Source organism: Tetrao urogallus (assembly GCF_951394365.1).
Source record: "Tetrao urogallus genome assembly, chromosome: 1".
NCBI classification, from domain to species: domain Eukaryota; kingdom Metazoa; phylum Chordata; class Aves; order Galliformes; family Phasianidae; genus Tetrao; species Tetrao urogallus.
The window spans coordinates 120,897,903-120,918,217 of record NC_136813.1 but is presented as its reverse complement, the minus strand read 5'-3'; the positions used below and the strand labels follow the sequence as shown (position 1 = coordinate 120,918,217).

General features: G+C 38.0%; 1 protein-coding gene across 1 annotated transcript; it reads left to right on the top strand.

Moving 5' to 3' along the window:
• Window positions 1-130: 130 nt before the first annotated feature.
• On the top strand, window positions 131-18,484 carry NDUFA9 (NADH:ubiquinone oxidoreductase subunit A9; the record flags this gene model as incomplete). The annotated part of the gene is made up of 11 exons (XM_079549056.1): window positions 131-188; window positions 3,928-4,098; window positions 5,135-5,232; window positions 5,422-5,513; window positions 8,233-8,374; window positions 9,715-9,817; window positions 10,417-10,484; window positions 10,659-10,735; window positions 13,766-13,861; window positions 14,912-14,978; window positions 18,172-18,484. The coding sequence occupies 11 exons, from the start codon at window positions 131-133 to the stop codon at window positions 18,340-18,342; spliced, it is 1,143 nt and encodes a 380-aa protein (XP_079405182.1). The 3' UTR covers window positions 18,343-18,484.
• Window positions 18,485-20,315: the final 1,831 nt, after the last annotated feature.

Genomic DNA, 20,315 nt, shown 5'->3' with positions numbered 1-20,315 from the left:
GCTAAGCTCGCAGGCCCTGCTAGCCCGAGAATTCCAGCTCCTCAGAGACGAACGTTTCTGCGCACGCGCCAGTGCCGCGTTTGATCCTGTGTGTACGCCGTCTGGCGCGGGGAGTTGTGGGTGAGGCAAGATGGCGGCTGCTGTCCGGTACCCTTGGTCTTCTCGCGGCCTATTGCTGCCAAGGACAGGTTAGTGTGACCGCCGCCCGAAAGCGGTGCCGGCCCCTAGGCCGCCCTTCCACTCTCTCTTCTACGGCTCAGGCTGCGACAGGGTTGGGGATGTCTGTCAGTTCCGCGGCGCTTTGTGGGTGCTCTGCGCGTTGCCGTGCCGACCCCAGACTGTCGACCACCGTGTTCTCGCTACGGTGGTCCCCGAGGAGGAATGAGGGAGCAAGCTATCTCGGCTCTATCGGGCGTTCGTCACAGGGGCGTCATGACATTATGCTTTGAAGCTAGGGTGCTAGTTGTTGGCAAGCTGTGCAATAGGTTTATTTTTTACTGGAACTGCTAGCCAATAGTTTTACTGTGTATGCCTCTGTTGTAAAAAGTAGTATTGTAAAAAGTAGTAGAAAGCAAAGTTAGTCGGGTGATAGAAGTTCAAGGGCTTAATGCACTTCTAATTGCAGCAGTATGTCTTCAGGAGAAATATGGTTGTAGTTTAGTATCGATATTTTAACTCAAATTGGTGTTTATAAACTGGTTGAGATAAGGATTGTAAAAATAGGCAGAAATTCTAGTGATAGATGTATTCTGGTTAGTGATGAAGGTGGAATCCTACTATTCTGGGGAGGGATCCCTGGGTAAGATTGAGTTATGCATGATTGTAGGTCAAAAAGCTGTAAGCAGTGCTGTTTAATCTGGAAGTATTCAAACAGGTTATGAAAGCTGTATGAGGCTTTTAAGTTGTGTTGTCCTGCATTTTGTTTGGGCTGCACACCTCACAGAAGGTCCTTTACTAGTTGTAAATCTAGTGCGTCAGTCTAGTCCAGCTTGCTGGGTTTGAGTTTCATAGATATGCTTAAAAGTCAACCTCTTATTTTCATTTTTATTTCACTTTTTTAAATGTTTCAGTAACTGAGCATGTGACCGTAGGTGGTGATTAATTATGTAATTATAGAACAAGAGAAGGTGTACACCACTAAAGAACTTAGAGTGTAAGACAAGTAGCAGGTGTGGTGTGTACACAGGTGGGAGAAAACATGATAATGACTAGATATTTTTTGAGGAAGATAATTTTTGCAAAAGCAATGACAAAGAAAACATAAAGTAGTTGGAAAATGCTTGTATAAATTTTCCAGATTGATTTTCATGTTGTTAAGTGGATTGATCTCTTAAATAATAGTGTATTGAAAAGGTGCTCACATTGGACTAAAATTTTGTTTCCTTTACATTTTGCATTCTGAGGTCTGAAATGTTCGTAGTGAAGAGTAACAAAGATATGTTAATTTTGTAAGTAGGATATGGTTTATTACTTTTTTTTTTTTTTTTACAAGCTGTTGGAAAAGTGTATGTGGATGAAGTAATAAGAAGGTCAGTTGTCATCAAGATTTATTTTTTACCATCTTGGCATGCTTTGCAGCATTTTGGTATAACTGAAGGAATCCAGCTGGCTGTAAAGAACTCGGTGACTTTTTTTTCCTACAGGTTTGCTTCTCCTAGTAATAAGTTAAATAACAAAAAATGCTTGTTAGAACGCTGCAAGAATGAAGGCAACAAGTTCATCCATTTGCCTGCCTCTTGCACTTATGCTCAGCTGGTCTTCACTTTCTAGGCACCCATTATGTTGCTATGGGCTTAATTCTGTACAGAGTATCCTGTAGACAGTCCTGCTCACATATGCAAGTTTACTTTGTTGTTTTTGAAAAAGATTAAAAAATAAAAAAGCAAGCTCCCTCCTGAAGTATTTTGAGTGTAAAAATTTGAAATTTTAGACTGATTATTTTTGCTTAGCCAGGAAAACTGCATAATGTAGTACTTTCAGAAGTTGGTGAGACAAGATTCTATGAAACTTGCTTTTTTTTTTGAAGGCACTTATACAAATGCGCAACCTCCATATATTTATATAATTTGTGTCAGATAACGTTGTGACTATAGCATGATAATGTCTTTAAGATGAGCACAAACTGAAACACAGGAAGCTCTATGAACAGGAGGAAAAAGTATTTAGAAAGTGACAGAGCTCAGGAACAAGCTGCCCAGACAGAATGGGGGGTCTCCTGTGGTGATACTGAAACCTGCTTGGATGCTTTCTGAAATTTTTGAAGAGAACCTGCTTTAGGGGGGGAGAGAAGAGTGGACTAGATGATCTCTACATATCCCTTCCAACCCCTATGATTCTGTGACTACCTTCCTTGTAATTCTCTTGAGTAGAACACAGAGGTTTTGATGGGAAAGACAGTGTGAAGATAATCTGTGAATATTGCAACGATGAATTAGCATATGCCTGAGAATTCAGTTTGAGATGTTGTCAAGTTTAATATGAACTTACTGTATTACTTGAGAAAACCAACGTGCTGTTTTGAGTCCAAATGTATATCTTTGATTACGTTGTTTTTTTTGTAGTGGGTGGCAAACTGCCTTTGTTTTGAAGTTGGAACTGTGGTATGTTGATTCTTCTAATTTGTAGGATATGAAGAGAGGGGAGAGACAAACTTTTTAGTACAGGTGCACCTTCAAGCACTGAGGTCTTGCTGGATTCTCTAGTTTAAATCCGATAATATAAATAACTTATCTCCAAGTGTGCTTTTTCTTTTTTATTTCTTAACATTGTGCTGACAGCATTCATGCTACTAACTGGCAATATCTAGCTGTTATTGGACAAAATTAGCTCCTTCTATGTATAGGTGGATTTTTTTTTAAATTTCCTAATTAATATAATTCTAACATGCATTAGGAAAAATTGTCTTGGTTTTTTTTCAGTGGTTCTTGCTACTTAACCTTATGTTGGGAAGATCAAATTTGTTTATCTGGAAAATGCCTTATGGGCATGATCTTTTAGAAGTTGGAAGGTCATTTACTGGTTTTCTTATTTTTCAATGATAGCTGCTATTATCTGATTTTGTTAACAGCAGGATGTCTGTAGTGTGTTTATGTACTCTACATTTCATCTGCTTCTTTATTTTTATGATCATGAGCACGTAGTAGCATTAAACTCTTCTAATTAAAAAATCTTACAAGCAGAGTTTTTTATTTTGGCTAACTTGATTGGAATGGACTCGTTTCTCTTTAAACTTTCTTGTGGAGCTTGTCAATTTACATCGACATCCCAGTGATTTCTGGTTTCCGTGGCTTTCAGTTTTCCATAGCTTATGTGATTTTTTTTTGTTTGTTTTTTGTATGTTTGTTTGTTTTTCAACAACAACAAATACAGCTTTGAGTCAATGCTCTGCATTGTGGATCTGGGTCATTGCATCTGTTTATTTCCCTGTACTTCAGAGCCGTGATGTAGGAGGACTGTTCTCTCCTCTAACATGAGTTTGCTTTATTTGGACTGAAGTAAAAAGTCTGGTTAACCATATCTAGAATGATTCTTAAGTGTTTCTGATAATTTCCGGATCTAGGAACATACTCAGGTGAGGCCCACCTTTATGTAGCATGTAGTTTTTATTTGCTTAACTTCTGTGTCTCACCTCATTCACCAAATACTTATGACAGCCAGTTAACTTTCAATTTCTGTTTAGGAGCCATTAGCTTTAGACTGCTTGTTCTCTGTTGTAGTTCGATCTTTTTTTTTCATCTGCATCTCCCTCAAACTTATCTGACCTATCCAGATGTCTCTGAAATATCCTGACATGGGACATCCATCTAGCAGAGGCTAAATAAAATAGGTCAGTAATGAGGAAAAAAAACCAAACCAAAACAAAAAAACTTTGGGTTGACACTGATAACTTTCAGTTTGTCTTATGTGCTGTCCCATTTTGTGTTGTAGGCCCTGGCACTTCTGCATTATCTGTGGTGCCATACGTGTTGCAGCAGCACCACCAAGTTCATCACGCGGTGATCCCTCGTGGGAGAAGTGGACGATCCTCTGTTAGTGGCATTGTGGCCACTGTCTTTGGAGCTACAGGTTTTCTGGGGCGTTATGTTGTCAATCGTTTAGGTAATGTTCTTCAGGAATACCAATTCATAGTTTAAGTGCTTAATCAAATGCTTTTCTTCAGTTTTTCTTCAGGTTACAGAACAATCTAGAAGGTTGTAATACCTTGGGTGTTAAAAATGCAATAATGCAGGAATGTAATTTCTTTGTACTATTGGACTATTTGGAAGTGCCAAGATGTGGCAATTAGTGAAAACTGTTTTAATGTAGGAAATTCAGAAACATGAGGGCAGTTGTAGTCATTAAGGTCTATCGGTCTCCTGTCAACGTTTTGCAGGCTGGTTCAGCCCAGTTTCATGACTAGTGGGGTGGGGAGGACCCACACCTTGGGAAAGAGAGGAAAGGGTAGAGAGATGTGATCTGAGGAGAAACAAAACTAATTAACTGAAGAAGATGGGAACGCAAGATAACAGTATAATACAATATAATATAATGTAATTAGAATTGAAGTCTATAAATAATATGAGAAAGAGTATCCAAAAACCGAAGGCCTTACTCTAATGCTGAAGCAAGATGTCTAGCTAGGCTGAGCAGAAGAGAAAAGAGGAAGGTCAAGTGATCTTCAGATGATTTTGTAACTTTCCCTCTGAGTGGAAATGGTAACAGAACAGCAAACAGTCCTCTTGGAGATGCAGTTCTGCTCTTCTGGGACATGTGCCTGGAACTGGAGCATTAACTCTTCAACTCCCAGTGCACTACATGATGTTGTGGTGTGGAATACCAATAACCCAAAATCATAAAACCACAACACCTTCACATACTATTTTTCCAGTATGTGAAATGCAGCTCTGAGAAGACGCATACTCTGTATGTGATTCTTTTGGTTTTGGCACTATTAGAAAATTATAGTTAAAATTTGCAGGAATTTGTTTGGAATTCTTTATAATTATCTTCTTTGAATTTAAGTTTTAGGAAGTAACTCTTCTCTCAAGATGGTTATGTTGTGCTTCAGTGGCAGGAAAAAATGCTTTGTATTTATAATTTTATCTGATTAGGTACGTAATAGTTTCAGATAAATGATTTTTTTTTTAATGCTTAGGTCGCATTGGATCTCAAGTAATCATACCTTATCGCTGTGATCAATATGACATCATGTATCTGCGACAGATGGGTGACCTGGGGCAACTTCTCTTCTTAGTAAGTCTTCTGCTTTGGCTTCAAATCAAATATAATACCATTGCTCTACAAGATGGTCTGTTAATCATTCTCAAACTCAGAACTCCAGCAATTGTTTAGCTTCAGAATGGAAACGGTGTGAAAGTTTTTTTTGATTATGCCTGTTTACACACTATCTCATCTTTTTCCCATCTGCTTTTCTCCTTACAGGAGTGGGACAGTAAGGACAAAGATTCTACCCGAAGAGCCGTGGAGTACAGCAATGTGGTCATTAATCTTGTTGGAAAGGAATGGGAAACAAAGTAATAACCTTTTTTTCATTTTTTTTTTCCTTAGGTGAACAGATTTGCTACAGGTATTGATTTTTATTGCCACTTTTTTTTACAGTATGTGTAGTATGTAGTGACGCTGACATTATTTTTGTCATCTATGAAAAGGTGTAATTGAAATATTGTATATACAAGTTCTTCCAATTTAAATGTTTAACTAGCTTCTGCTGTTGAGAAGCAATTTTTTTCCTGTAATTTTCTAGTGTATCACTTTTGTTCCATTAACTGATAAACATACTGCTTTTCTGATGTTCCACAAGTGCCTTTCTATATCTGGCAGAGGTTTGCAAGTTTCTGTGGGCTCCTTTATCTTCTTACAAAAGTGGGCTTTCATCTTGTCACTTTGGGGTCACGATTGATTGTAGTCTACTATAGTAGGCTGTGATAAAGATTTTTCTGTTCTCTGGGAAATGGTCATTTTATTTAAAACCTTGTTAGTACAGAACTGTCAAATACAAAAACAAATTAACTATGTTATTTGCCTTTGCATATAAATTTTGCTACCATGACAGACAGTGGAATGTTGGTCTCAATTTCATGGATGTTTACAGGTCTAAAGTCGCTTTTGCACTTATTTTCTCATGAATAGTCATTTGGTCATTATGTCAAGTTCTACAGTTATTTTTCCAAAAATGGTGTATCTCTTAGCAAACGCTTTTTTCAGCTGTTTCTTATCTAATCAAGTGTCGTACATAACTTTTGGGAGAGCCTTTGATACTGCATTCAGACTTGTAATGTGTCATCTTTTCTGATAATCTCTTATCTCCTTATCCCACTGTTGGAGTCTGTAACAGTTTAGTTGAGAAAACTCACCCAGTGTAACTTAACTGAGGCTTTGTATATCTGACAGTGTTTTTGGGCTGCATCAAAAGAAGTGTGGACAGCAGGTCTATGGAGGTGATCCTGCTCCTCTGTGCTGATGGGATGTCACCTGGGGTACTGCATTCAGGTGTGTTAGGTCTATGGAGGTGATCCTGCTCCTCTGTGCTGATGGGATGTCACCTGGGGTACTGCATTCAGGTGTGTTAGTCCTCAGTACAAGAGACAGAAATATTGGAACACGTCCAGAAGAGGGCCAGGGAAATGATCTGAGGGGTGGAACACCTCCCCTCTGAGGACAGGCTGAGAGAGCTGTGTCTCTTCAGCTTGGAGAGAAGAAGGCTCTGGGGAGACTAGATGGCAGCCTTCTGGTATTTAGAGGGAGTCTATGAGAAAGAAGGGGAAGGACTCTTCAGCAAGGTCTGTTGTGATACGAGGAGGGAAAATGGTTTCAGACTAGAAGAAGGGAAATTTAGACTGGATGTAAGGAATTTTTTTATTTTTTTATTTTTTTTTATGGTTAGGGTAGTGAAGCACTGGAACAGGTTGCCCAGAGAGGTGATGAATGCCCCATCCTTGGATAGATTCAAGGTCAGACCAAGCCAGGCTCTGAGCAGGCTGATCTTGCTGTAGGATGTCCCTGTTCACTGCAGGAGTGTTAGGCTGGATGATCTTATAGGTCCCTTTCAAACAAACGATTCCGTAATTCTGTGTTTTTAATTCATTTGTATCTTGGAGCTAATAAAACAAATAGAATGAGAGCAAGTGTCTGAAAAACAAAGGCCTTACTCTAATGCTGAGACAGATGTCTTAATTGGGCTGAGCAAAAGAGAAAAGAGGGGGTACTGCCTGATGTGTGAATAGTTTTGTCTTTCCCCCTGAACAGAAAACAGAAACTGAACAATGCAGAGTCCTCTGGGGGATGTAGTACATAGTTCTTCTCTTCTGAGACAGGTATCTGGAACTGGAGTGTTAACTCTTTAACTCCCAGTGTACTATATGATGTTATAATGTGGAATACTGTTAACAAAAACCATGACAAGGTAGGAAAGCCCTATGGTGATCTGGATCTCTGGGCTGCAGCAAATTTTATGAGCTTCATCTATGAAGACCAAGTGCCAGGTCCTGCACTTTTCTCAAACAGCCCCATGCAATCCTACAGGCTTGGGGCTGCGTGGTTGAAAACCTATGGTGGAGAAGGATCTGGGAGTGTTAGTTGGCAGCAGGGTGAAGATAAGTCAGCAGTACCTCCAGGTGGCCAAGAAGGCCAATAGCATCCTGGCTTGTACCCAAAATGATGTAGGACCAGGACAGTGATAGTCTCTTTGTACGTGGCAATGGTGAGGCCATTGTATTTGTTTTGTGCCCCTCACCACAGGAAAGATGTTGAGGTCCTCAAGCACATCCAAAGAAGGGAATAAAGCTGGTGAAGTATCTAGAACACAAGTTATTTCTTAGAAAGAGTGGTGAGGTGTTGGAAGAGGGGGATGAGTCCCCGTCTGTTGCTGTTCAAGAAGCATGTAAATGTGGGACTAAGTGGCATGGTGGTGATAGGTTAATGGTTGGACTGGATAATCTTAGTGGTCTTTTCCAACCTTAATAATCTGTGGTTCTGTAATTCATGCTGATTTAATCTTGCCAGATGGAAAAGCAGGGTAGTACTACTGCTATAGTTGAGGCTCTCTATTGTGCTTCTTTGTCTCACATATGTACTATATGAAGAATTCCTCACAAAAGGAAACTTTCTAACAAAGTGCATAAAGATAGATTTTTGAAATATGTTCAGGTAATATGTGATGATTGCTACTGCTTAGTACAATTGGTTGTACTGATGGTTGCTCTTTATTTAAGATTTGTCTTTGCTTTCTTTTAGAAACTTCAGTTTTGAAGATGAATTTGTAAATATTCCTAAAAGTATTGCCCAGATAACAAGAGAGGCTGGTGTGGAAACACTCATTCATATCTCTCACCTAAATGCTAGCATGAAGAGTCCTTCCAAATACCTGAGAAGTAAAGTAAGTCTAGAATTCTTTTGAATGTATTCTCAGATATCCTACTTTTGCCTTCTTTTTAGAGAAAAAAAAAAAAAAAAGTCTCTTTGAGAGAAATCAGCATGTGAATTTACTCTGTCAGATTGGATATTAGAAAAATACTATTATTAGAAAGAGAAGTAAGGTAGTGGAACAGGCTGCTGAGGGAAGTCTTGGAGTCACTGCCTCCGGAGGTTTTCAGGAAAAGGATAGATGTGGAGTTTAGGGACATGGTTTGGTGGGCGTGCTGGTGGTAGGTCAATATTTAGTGGTCTTTTCCAACCTTTATGATTCTGTTTTCTCCTGCTGAGGAATTTTTGTATTACTGTGCTCCTTGGGGCTAGAAATCCTCCTAAGTACTTGCTGTACTTGGAAGGGAAATATTTTTCAGAAATCGAACATCTATTTCGTTCTTCTGTACTTGAGTATTTTTGCATCTACAACTACTGTTGTTAAGGAATAGTTTTCTGATGGTTTAGAATCTGATATCAAGCCTAACATCTAAGGCTGAAATGACTTAGGAAACGCAGGTAAGTAGATGATATCATAATTAATCCAACAAAAACAGTTTAGCGTCACCATTACGGGCCCTTGTAGTAAAATCATTACCTGTTCTTGCACAAAAATGTGAAAGTTTGTTTTTGACCTCCTATTTTTTTTCCTTATTAGGTAATATACTTTTATATTATTACTTTTGTCTTTTTATATAGCTGGTGGCCTGCCCCAGTTTCAGCTATTTTTGTTTTGTTTTGTCCTGCCTGTGGGACTCTGTTGCCTATTGTAATAGAATTTTTGTTCTAAAACTGGGGTTAAATTTTTGTAGCTCTCTGTGTAATGGCTCTATAGGATGTTTAGTCCTTGTGTTCACCAATCTCATGCAGAAATTAGATAGCTGCCACTAAATTTTTTTTCCACTCTATTTCAGCAGCGCTTTGGTGTTCTAACAATATAGTAGGGGCTGATTAAACCTTCTGTTTTGGTTTTTTTTTTTTTTTTTTTTTTCAAACTCTCCTCTGACACAAACAGGAGGGCTGCTTCCTTTTTCAACTTCGATGCTTTTGTGCATCCATTCGCTAATGATATTGCATTGTAACTCAAATAGAATAAATTATCTATGTGTTTATGGGACTTTGGGAACAGTATGGGAGACTTGTTTTAGCAAAGTATCTCAAAGACGAAATTACTCTGATACCAATTGTTTTGTGCTACTATTGATGCTATGTCCTTGAATTTTATAATCAAGATGCAGTGAATTCTGAAAAGGTATATTTTTTAATATATTCAGAGTGGGTCTAATTTATGTGGTCATTTTAATTGAATGACAGGCTGTTGGAGAGAAAGCAGTAAGGGAAGAATTTCCGGATGCTGTAATTATGAAGCCCTCTGAGATGTTTGGGAGAGAGGACCGATTTCTGAATCATTATGCGAGTACGTATTCTTGAAATAAAGCTCTCTTGTTTATATACCTGTCTGTAGAAAACAGAGGGAAAAAGCACTCTTTTATTAAAAAGTGGCGGTATATTTTTATCGTAAATGTACTGTGTTTCATTAAGAAAAGATGTGTAACAGAAAAATAATAAATTTTCATCTTGTGATGAAATGGTATATCCTAAATTCTTTCCAAGTCTAAATTAAACTTTGCTGATTGGTGTTACTTACTACTACTTTTTATTTAGGTTGTCTTGAGCTAAGGTCTAGCCATTATAGCTGAAATTAACTATTCAGTTTGGTAATGCTGGAATGTGAGGAAGTCCTGGCGTGTTTCTGGCCTTGCTCATATGGAAGCTAAAGTACTGACCAGTAAGGTTACTAGACTGTACAGAGTAGAGGCTACTTGTACTTCTCTTGCAAAGTTGAGGTACCTCTTAACCTCTCTAGGGGATCAATAAGCATAGCTTTCCAGTGGTTGTTATGAAAATTGAATGTGGGTAGTGATTCTATCCAAATCTTTTTTAGTGTAATGTATATTGATTATTTGCCTACTGAAAGCATTTACAGATTTCTTAAGTTGTTTTTTTCTCCATTAGACATGCGCTGGTTTGGTGGTGTGCCTCTTATTTCTTTGGGCAAAAAAACAGTGAAGCAGCCAGTATATGTAAGTTTTCCTAAAACTAGAACAATTTCATATACTGTTTGTTTTTGTGTTTGTTTTTTTTTTTTTTCCCCCTTTTTCTCTCCCTGTAAATCACTTTTTGAAGAGGAGATTGTCAATCCACTCATGCATTCATATTTTCTGTTGGTAATTCTGTTGGTAATCTGTTTCTTACAGGTGGTTGATGTAGCAAAGGCAATTATTAATGCAATTAAGGATCCTGATGCTAAAGGAAAAACATATGCCTTGGCTGGGTAGGTTACTTTTCTGGTTCTAATTTAGTAGTACTAAAGTACTGTAGTACTTTTGTGTTGTTTTTTTTGACATGCTGCACAGTACATGTAATTTCTCTATCTATGCGCACACACCTGCAATAAATTCTACCTCCTCTTTGGGAGGAAAGATTAGTGAAGCTTTTACTGTGAGTACTATGAAAATCATACTTTAGGTCTTACTGCATTTAATGTTATGTATGTGCATTCAGCCTTTACAAATCATACCAAACAAAATAGCTTTGGTGAAAATGCTGCTAAAACTGTGTAAAATTCACCTTGAATAGTCACTGCTGAATCCCTTGGTGTATTTATGTATGAAAGTTCCATGTCAGAATCAGAACAGGTCAATAGCAATAAAGAAATATCATCTGACAAATGCTGTGGGTCCATGTTTTAATATGTAGTACTAGAATTAGTCTCCATCCAGTATATATGGTGAAAGGTGCATTAGATTCATGGATGGTGAAAAAAAAAAACAACAGTTGCTAATAAGCCAAGTTAAAAGTTGATGCTGAACACTTTTTTTTTTTTTTTAATTGCTCAGATACATCTTCCTATGTTATACACTGAAAATACACTTGATATTGATTTTGCAAAAGGCTTATCTAAGACTTTATTGTTTTTTCCATATTCATTTTGTGGTACAGTTACAGTGGCAGCTTGTTATTCCTGTACTGCAAGGTTATTTCAGGTTCATCTTTTATGATGTAACTTTGTTCAAGACTGTAAATGTTGAAGATGTCCAAGTAGTCAGTTTAAGTGTATAGAATGTTGGTGTTCTGAAAAAGGCAGAAACTTTTCAACTTCTTTTTAGGCTGAAGAACTTCTCAAAAACTGGTAAAGAGTAGGAAGCCTATTTCTAAAAGGACTAACAGCAGTGATAAGGTTAAGTAACTTGAAGTTGCTTTTAAATCACTTGGTCATTATCAAAGAGAATAAATATGTAGGTATTAGTAAAATGTAACCAATGCAAAAACACATGAAATGTGTGATACATCCTTTGAGCAACTGTTTTATTTCTTGCGGGCAAACAAATGGATCAATGCATATACAAAGCTGCCTGTCACAAAAGGAAGGAGAGACTCGTTTTTAACTTCACTAATGTCTCAGCAGAATAATTCCTGTAAGAACAGGAGAGATTGAGAACTTGAGAGCTGCTCACTAAATAAAATAATATTTGCAGCCAAGGCAGTTGACTAAACTTTGAATGTATTCTTACAGTTTCAGAGTCTCATTTTCTATCATTTTACAGAAGATAAGGAATTCAAGACCCATGTCTCAAAGGCAGGAATTCAAGCAAGGGTGCCAGTCTCTCACTGCAAGGAATAGTTTCAGTCACCTACCAATGACTGAAAAAGCTTTGAATAACTAATAGCCTAACTTGAAGACTCAAATTGGTACTGGAAAACCATAGGAACTCTACAACATAACCCTTGACTAAAGTTGCATGAGGCATTTTTCTTCCTTTTTTTTTTTTTTTTTTTTTAAGGTGTTACCAGTTTGCATTCAAAATACTGATTTTTGTAATAGAACATTTTCTCCCTACTACTCTCCTGTCTTAACCACGGCATTGTTTTTTCTTCATCTACTTGTAAAATCTTCTATCTTGGATGCTAACACTGTAGAACTTGCTGTATGCTAGTATTCTGTTTAGTGTAATGATGCTTGAGTGCAGCTTTTTTCTTGGTGAAGTTGCATTGTTAATGTTTGGTATTTTGTAACAGAATAAACAGAACAGTATTTGCTTATTTTAACATTGTTTTTTTTTAAGTCTAGCTGTATTATATACCTCTATATGGTTTTTAACTCTCAGAGTAGAAGTAAAACTGGCTTTTTATGTTATCTTTGTATGTATGTATAGAGCTATGTATGTAAGAGCTATGTATGAGAATGTTGCAATGTAGAGGGAAAAACCTGATTTCTGATGATACGTAGTGTAACTCCATAATGTGAAATCTAAACAAGAAAGGAAGGGGAACTCTCAGGAGTATATGCTTCTCTAAAACTACTACACATGTGCAGGAGAGTCTCTGCTGCCTTACTTCCATTTTCAGAGGGTGAATGCATTCTTTTGGGAAATTTATCTTGCTCATATTTCATATGTGCCCCCTCTCCTGGTGATTAGCCTAGTAAAGACTGTGAGACTATTTGCCAGTTACTATCATGAGCAAAACAGACTTAACTTGAGAAAAAGTAGTTGGTTGTCATTTAAAGGAGATTGCAGTAGTGTGAAGTAAAGACAGCAAAGCAAACAAAAAACTGTGCCACCTTTTCTTTTCCATCTTTTCCTCAAGGCTTAGCTTCACTTTCAGCTCATGTATCCTGTGTTGTACTGGAGAGTAGGAATGACAGATCAAGTCATTACATAACAATTCCTTTCTGCCATTCCTTTCGCCTCACTTTTTTTTTTTTCCTCTTCTATCGCTGTGGTCTTCTCCACAGAGTGCAGAGGTTCCAGTGCCTTGAGCAGCTCTTGCCCCTCTCTGACCTCAATGTTCCTTCTGCTGTTCATGACACACTTATTTTTTTTCCCCCTCACTCCTCGTACTGCACTGCATGAATTTTCCTCAAATATGGTTTCCCAGAGTACAACCAGCTTGACTGGTGGTCTCGGCTGTGACTGGATTTGGCTGTGTCTGGCATGAGGCAGCCTTTGAACTCTTTCCCCCAGAAGTCATCTCTGCATCCCCCATGCTGCAGATGCCTTGGCAGGAACATCCAACACAATGATAAAACAATCTTGCAGTGTACATATTACTCTCGCACTTAAGTTTTTCTGACTTAATTCACCCATTTCAAACAGTGTAAAAATATTGAGAGTCAATTTTTTTTTTCTGCTTTTGTGATGAAAATGACAAGCTTGGCTATTAATTGAAATGGAAAGCAAGCCCTTGATTGGCTTAGGGTGACGGGGATATTTTTCTGATTTTTTTTTTTTTTTTTTTTTGTCTCATGTTGCAAATATTTAAGAATACATGATTTACCCATAATGCTTGTTTTTTCTTTCAGACCTAATAGGTACCTGCTGTATGACATGATCGAATACATCTATGCAGTTGCTTTTCGAACCTTTTTTCCGTATCCACTTCCACGTCCTCTGTATCAGTAAGTGGAACACTTCAGTCACTAAGAACTAATCAAGCAGCTTAGAAGCATAACTATCTATTATATTGCTTGTTTAGTATTAGTATTGTTAATTGCTTTTTATTGTTGTAGGATAGTGGGAACTAGCTTTGCGTAAGCGCTCATTAGTTAATTTTGAGTCTTCTGTCCAGCCACAAGCCTGCAGCTGATGAGCTAGTGGATAAAAATTTAAGTTGTAATGAACTTAACATAACTGTTTATTGCAGAGGTATTGAATGCCCTTGCTTTGGCTAAACCAAGAAATTTGTAAAAGGTCTTAAGTAGAGACAATCAGTAGCAAATTAATTGAAATTTAGTGTATCACAGGGAAGATCTATGTATGCTACTGACATTTTTCTACAGCTGTTCAAGGTAACGTTACTGTCAGTTCCTGACTTGATTTTTCTAGTTCAGCCCTTTATATTCATTTCAGCCAGTAACGCAGGTAAATTTGTAGTGAGTTGTTGGCCTGGAAATTTGAGCAGTATGGTTGTGAGCTTGCATCTTTTCTATGGTGTGAGGAAAGTAGCATTATTCTGAAGGCTCTATTTGCAAGTACTGAACAATTTCTGCAGCTGTATGTTTTGTCCCCTTTGGGAACTGAAGGGAGAAACTGATCTGCAAAATCGTGACTATTGAGAAATAACGAACGAGAAAGTACAGTGAAAGTCTGAGCCTGGGCTTAGTCATTAAAATATAGTCAGACATGCTTTTGAAGAGCTATGTGAACTAGTAAATTCTGTTTCAGAAACTCACACTCGACTTGGTTATGATACGTTAATGCTTTGGTACTCATTCTACTCCATTTTAGTACAGTACTAACAAAAAAACTAAAAATGTCACCTGTATTAGAACCCTTCTACCATTCTACTAATAATTTCATAGCAAACAGTTAAAGTTTTCTGAGAATGTGCTCTTTTAATTTGTAGCTTTTAAGAACAGCACACTAAGTATGAAATATTTTTACAGGTTCTTGTTTTCTTCTTTGTATCTTGGTAATAACTGTACTTTTTCAATACTTTCTGATTACAGTTTAATTGCAAGATTCTTTGAGATCAGTCCATTTGAACCATGGTTAACTCGAGACAAAGTAGACCGAGTAAGTGAAGGACAACCTTCAGTTTCTTCTTGGGGAATGCTTCCTTTCGTGTTTGTAACTTTTATTTCTAGCTTTGTGTTGAAAGGATGCTCAAATGTGTACATATCACATATTACAGCATTTTGGTCAGTTCACTGGCTAAAATTTGATTATGCAGAATTAATTTCAGACTGAACAGTAAACAAGAATTCAAATCTTATGGAGGTGTTTTTGTGTAACCTTCATTAAAAAAAATGATTGAGTCCTGCAGCACAGCTAGTGCAGCTGCTGTTCTACAATCTTACTCTTAAATTATTTGTCCAGACCCATTAGAGAGCAGAGGGATACACTGGAGTGCAGTCTGGAGATTCCTCTGGTGTAGTTTTAGAATGGCTTACTGAGAGAGAGAGAGGGAGAGAGAGGGACTGACTGACTGGAATTTTTTTTAATGAAAGTATTTTTAGGATGTAGTCTTTCTGCTGTCATTAGTGAAGAGGAATACTTAACATTCTTCACTAAATATGTTTAAGAAAGCAGTAACAACTGTTCAGAGGGTTTTATAGCAAGAAGTAACGTGGCAGAGCAGGGAAAGGGCACAGTATTCTAGGCATTAAAAATGGTAAAAGCTACATACTTTGATCCTTTCCTTTGTCTCATGATCCAACACATGCTATTTATAGGTAACTAGTCAGTTTTTCTGTATCTACATTAAAATCACTTCAGCAATTGAAGTTGAACTGCACTGTATACAGCCAAAATTCATGCTTGTTATTTGAATACGTAATGTTGAAACATCATGTTTGTCCCTTAGTTCTCTAAAACTCATAATTCCCAGAGTGTATGAGTGGAGGTGGACAAAAAACTTGTCAGTAGCACATTTTATCCTTATAGTACTCTATTTCTTAAATTTTGGGACAGCCATGTATCTGGGAGAACTCATATATATATATATATAGTAGAGAAAGCATCTGTATGTATACAGATGCTTTCTGAATAGCTGTAAGGAATTAAATTCCATGTTTGCATGTATCTTTATATAAAATAAACTGCGGTTTCTTACTCTGTTTGGAAATGATTGTGAAAAGATATGGACAGTATGTCTAATAAAGGAATTATACTACTTTCAAATCACTGAGAATTCTCTCATGCTAGAGTTGGCATTGTAGTTCTTCTGTCTGTAGGATGTAAGCGTAATACTTTCTGAAAGCTTCAGTTGTAGCTGCATTTATAGTTCATACTTAGGTTTCATAAAAGAAACCTTTAGCAATTCACCATAACTATTGCAGTTCAGTTATAGTATGAGTAGTATAAAAAGGAGTTTCTCTGGGTGTCTCCTGTGCTGGATTGTTTCCCTATTTTCCAGCTTTTCATCTTTAAGTGAAATATACAAAATTAGATCTGACTGATTTAAAAGGGCTTTTGAGAAATAGCAGTGTAGCAGAGCCTGATTTTATAAGGTACAAATCATTTCTGTTTTGAAAATAAGGTAACAAATATTTGTGCAAGTATTTGAGAACTGTTGAGGCGTGGCCTGAAGCATTGATTGAGCACCTGGGGAAAAGACTGTAAGCCCTGAGAGCACAGGTGAAGGCAATTTACCCTTGTGGTCACACAGGTGATTAGACCTCATTTTAAGGCTGACTGCCACTGGGGAAGGATCTCTTTCTGGAGATCCCTCCTTGGTGAAGTCTTCCCTTGCAAACCTGGAATCTTCTAATACGGGTGAGCAATCTTCTTTCCATCCTTTGTAGCACCTTTTGATCACACTGGTCCTTCTGTCATCACATTTCTGTTGTGACACCTTTTCCATCATACTGATCTGTCCAATTGCTACTGTACTGTAGAGAACCTTGTTCTAAAACATAAGCAACCTGTGAAAAGTACATGCTGAACATGTCCTCTTGTACAAAAGTACATGCTACTCTCTCTTAACAAAACAGGGTGTAAAGGCATAATGTACAGTAGTTATCACATCCAATTAATTTTGTGGTTATAATTCTGTAATCTTCTGGGTATGTAAGCCTAATGGAGAAATTGTAATAAAGAAATATTCTGTATGACTCAGCTTTTTAATCAAAGAATCACCAAGGTTGGAAAAGACCTTCAAGATCATCCAGTCCAACCATCCACCTATCACCAATAGTTCTCACTAAGCTATGTCCCTCAACACAACGTCCAAATGTTCCTTGAACACCTCCAGGGTCGGTGGCTCCACCACCTCCCTGGGCAGCCCATGCCAGTGCCTGACCACTCTTTCAGAAAAGTAGTATTTAATCCTGAGTCTAAATCTGAAGTCAGATTTCTCTTTGCTAATGGTTCAGAAGATCTGTATCTCTTATCTAGATACATCAGGTACTTAATGCCTCGTGTATGTAGGTCACTCTGAAAATAACGTCTCCAGTTTATTTCCATGGAAACTACAACAGATACTAAGAGCACAATAATACTGTTTGGTAGAGCCAAGTCTCAGCTACAAAATACTGTTCTTTCCAAAGTAGTCACCACCATTAGCAACGTATAGTTGTCAGTGATGATCAAGAGCCTGTAGACTACTTCTGTAAAAGATCTGTACCGCTGGAGGTGACCCATTATCACTGCTACTGGTGCACTGTGCTAATATCCACTGTTTGGTCTCCATAAACAGTCAGCAGGTATCAGTTAATGTTAGTGTGTGCAATTTTTCCTGCTTGGAGCAATTCATTGACATACCTTTCCTTCTTATGTATTTCCATGTTAGACACTGTTTTATCAGAGCATCTCTATGTTGCTATCTGTCACGGGGCAACAAAATGTAATGCAGTATTGGTGGGAAAGTTCAGCTTCTACTGCCATACCACCAACATCCACCTCTGATGCTGTAATAAAATAGGAGGCATTACTTTCAAAGCAGCCCTCGTAATGCAAGATGTAGGAATGTATTGTATTGCAGGCTTTTTTTTATGGGAGCAGTCTTTCATCAGCAGCCTTGAAGCTGCAGTTAAATCTCCAAAGAGCTGCCACTTGTAGATGATGTTTTAGGACATACTTATATGTTTTTAGTACCAGAAATTTATGCTAGTGTATGTTCATGAATGTGACCTCAGTTGTAACTACATAAAATCTACATAAAACTTTTTTTGGTAGGTGAATAATTACATTGAGTATAATGTCCATTTTATTAATTCCCTCACTTTTTTTTTTTTAACCTCTCCCTTTTTTTCCTTTCTTTTCAAAGTTTCACACAACAGACATGATACTGCCTGATCTCCCTGGTTTGGAAGATTTGGGTATTCAACCAACATCTCTGGAACAAAAAGCAATTGAAGTTCTTCGCCGTCACCGCAGATACCGCTGGTTGGATGCTGAGCTGGAGGAAGCAAAACCAGCAAAGACATATCCCATGTAACAGTTGCATAAGCATTTACTTAATACTTTTAAACCGTCTCTGTATGACCGAGCTTTCTGGAGAACTGTGTACATACTAAGTAAAATATTGTAATCACGTAAACTGTTTTTTACCAACAGTGTTGCCTTTTTAATTACAGGAAACTCTAGCTGGTACGCAATTATTGTCTTCAATAGATAATGAAAGCAAATTTACATATTATTTACTTAGTTGGTGAGCATTAAAATGTTTTGATGATTGGGAGTGGGAGAGGAGGCTAATCACATTAGCTGGAAGAAGTTGAGGTTTGGATGGAAACTGGTTTTTAAAATCAGATTGAGAACAAGGATGAAATGAGTGAAAAAAAAACTTGTATTTTCACCTCAAAGCTTTCTACTGTTTGCCTCTGTTGGAGGTGACAGTAGGAGGGAAGGAACAGGGACAAACTGGGCAAAAATAATGAAGGTATGAAAGGTAGAAGTCTAATAGTGGAGTAGAAATCTGAGTAGAAGATTGGAACTGAGTCAGTGGTGAAAACAGAGTAAGAAAAAGAGTAGACAATCTGAAAAGAATAAGACGGTCAAGGTTAGGGAAGGCACAGAAGTTTCTTGATTAAATCATGATGTTTACTGGAGCCAAGGATCAGAATTTCAGTGTTTCTGTGTTGTTGCCAAACTACTGTGAAACTCTTGGGCAAAGTATTTCTTTAATTTCAACAGCTTCCACCTTTTCCTCATCCACAAAAACCTACTGCTGCTAATGTCAGTTTTTAGGACAAAGTAGGATCTTGAGACAAAAATATTTTTCCTACCATCTGTTTGATTTGGCCTTTGTTCATAGGTTATTGTTCTTCTGACAACATAGGTTCATTCACTTCAAAATAAATCTGCCAGTTCCAGAAGAAAGCTGGACGATCTGAAAGTGCATATTGTTAATAATTTGATCCTTATATTATTTTTACTTGACTACATGCTTTTTTCTTTGTTAGTGTTCATTGAATGTGCGCCTTGGATATTTTATTTGCAAATTGCTGTGAAAACTGTTGTATTTTTAAATTGTTTTACGACCACTTCATAGAGCGCAGAAATATGGTACAGCCTGAGCTGTAGTGACCATGCTGTGGTTGAGTTCATGCTTGGAGGGATATGAGACAAGCAAAGAGTAAAATTAGGAAGCTAAACTTCAGGAAAGCTAACTTCTAGCTCTTCAGGGAGTTAGTCAACAAAAGTCCCTGGGAAATTGTTCTCACGGGCAAGTGTATGGAGCATAGCTGGCAGATTTTTAAGGAGGCTTTCTTCAGGATGCAAGAGCTCTCCGTCCCCAGGTGTAGCAAGTCAGGAAAGGAAGGCAAGACAAGCATGACTAAACTGCAACCTGCTGGTCAAACTGAAGAACAAGAAGAAAACACACAGACAGGGGAAACTGGGACAGGTAACATGGGAAAAGTATAGGGAAGCTGCTAGGCTGTGTAAGGGTGGGATCAGGGAAGCCAAGGCTTCTGCAGGTATCTCAATCAGAAAAGTCCAGGAGGGTGTACCTTCCTTGTGAGTGAATCAGGCAAGAAACAGACAAGTAGAAGGCTGAGGTACTTTTTTGCCTTGGTCTTCTCTGGTAACTCCTCGCCTCACAGCCCTTGTGTTTGGTTTTGTAGGAGGTGATCAGGGAAGAATGTCCCTTCTGCTGTAAGCAAAGATCAGGTTTGTGTCCACCTGAGGAACCTGAATATTCTATGGATCCCAGTGATACGCATTCGTTTCAGTCTATGTTTGGATCTGAGAGACGGGATGTCTCAGGAGCAAAGGCAAACAAACAATGCACTCAGAGCAGCACAAAGGCTTATGGGTTTTATTCAGTGTACACTCCTACACACCCAGGCAATTTTAGATAATCCCCTAAGTGGGAAGCAGAAACTCCCTAAGCAAGTGTACTATTACTTACTGACCCCTGAGAGACTGCAAATAGCTGAAAGGAGAGAGAAGGAGCATGCTGGCAGT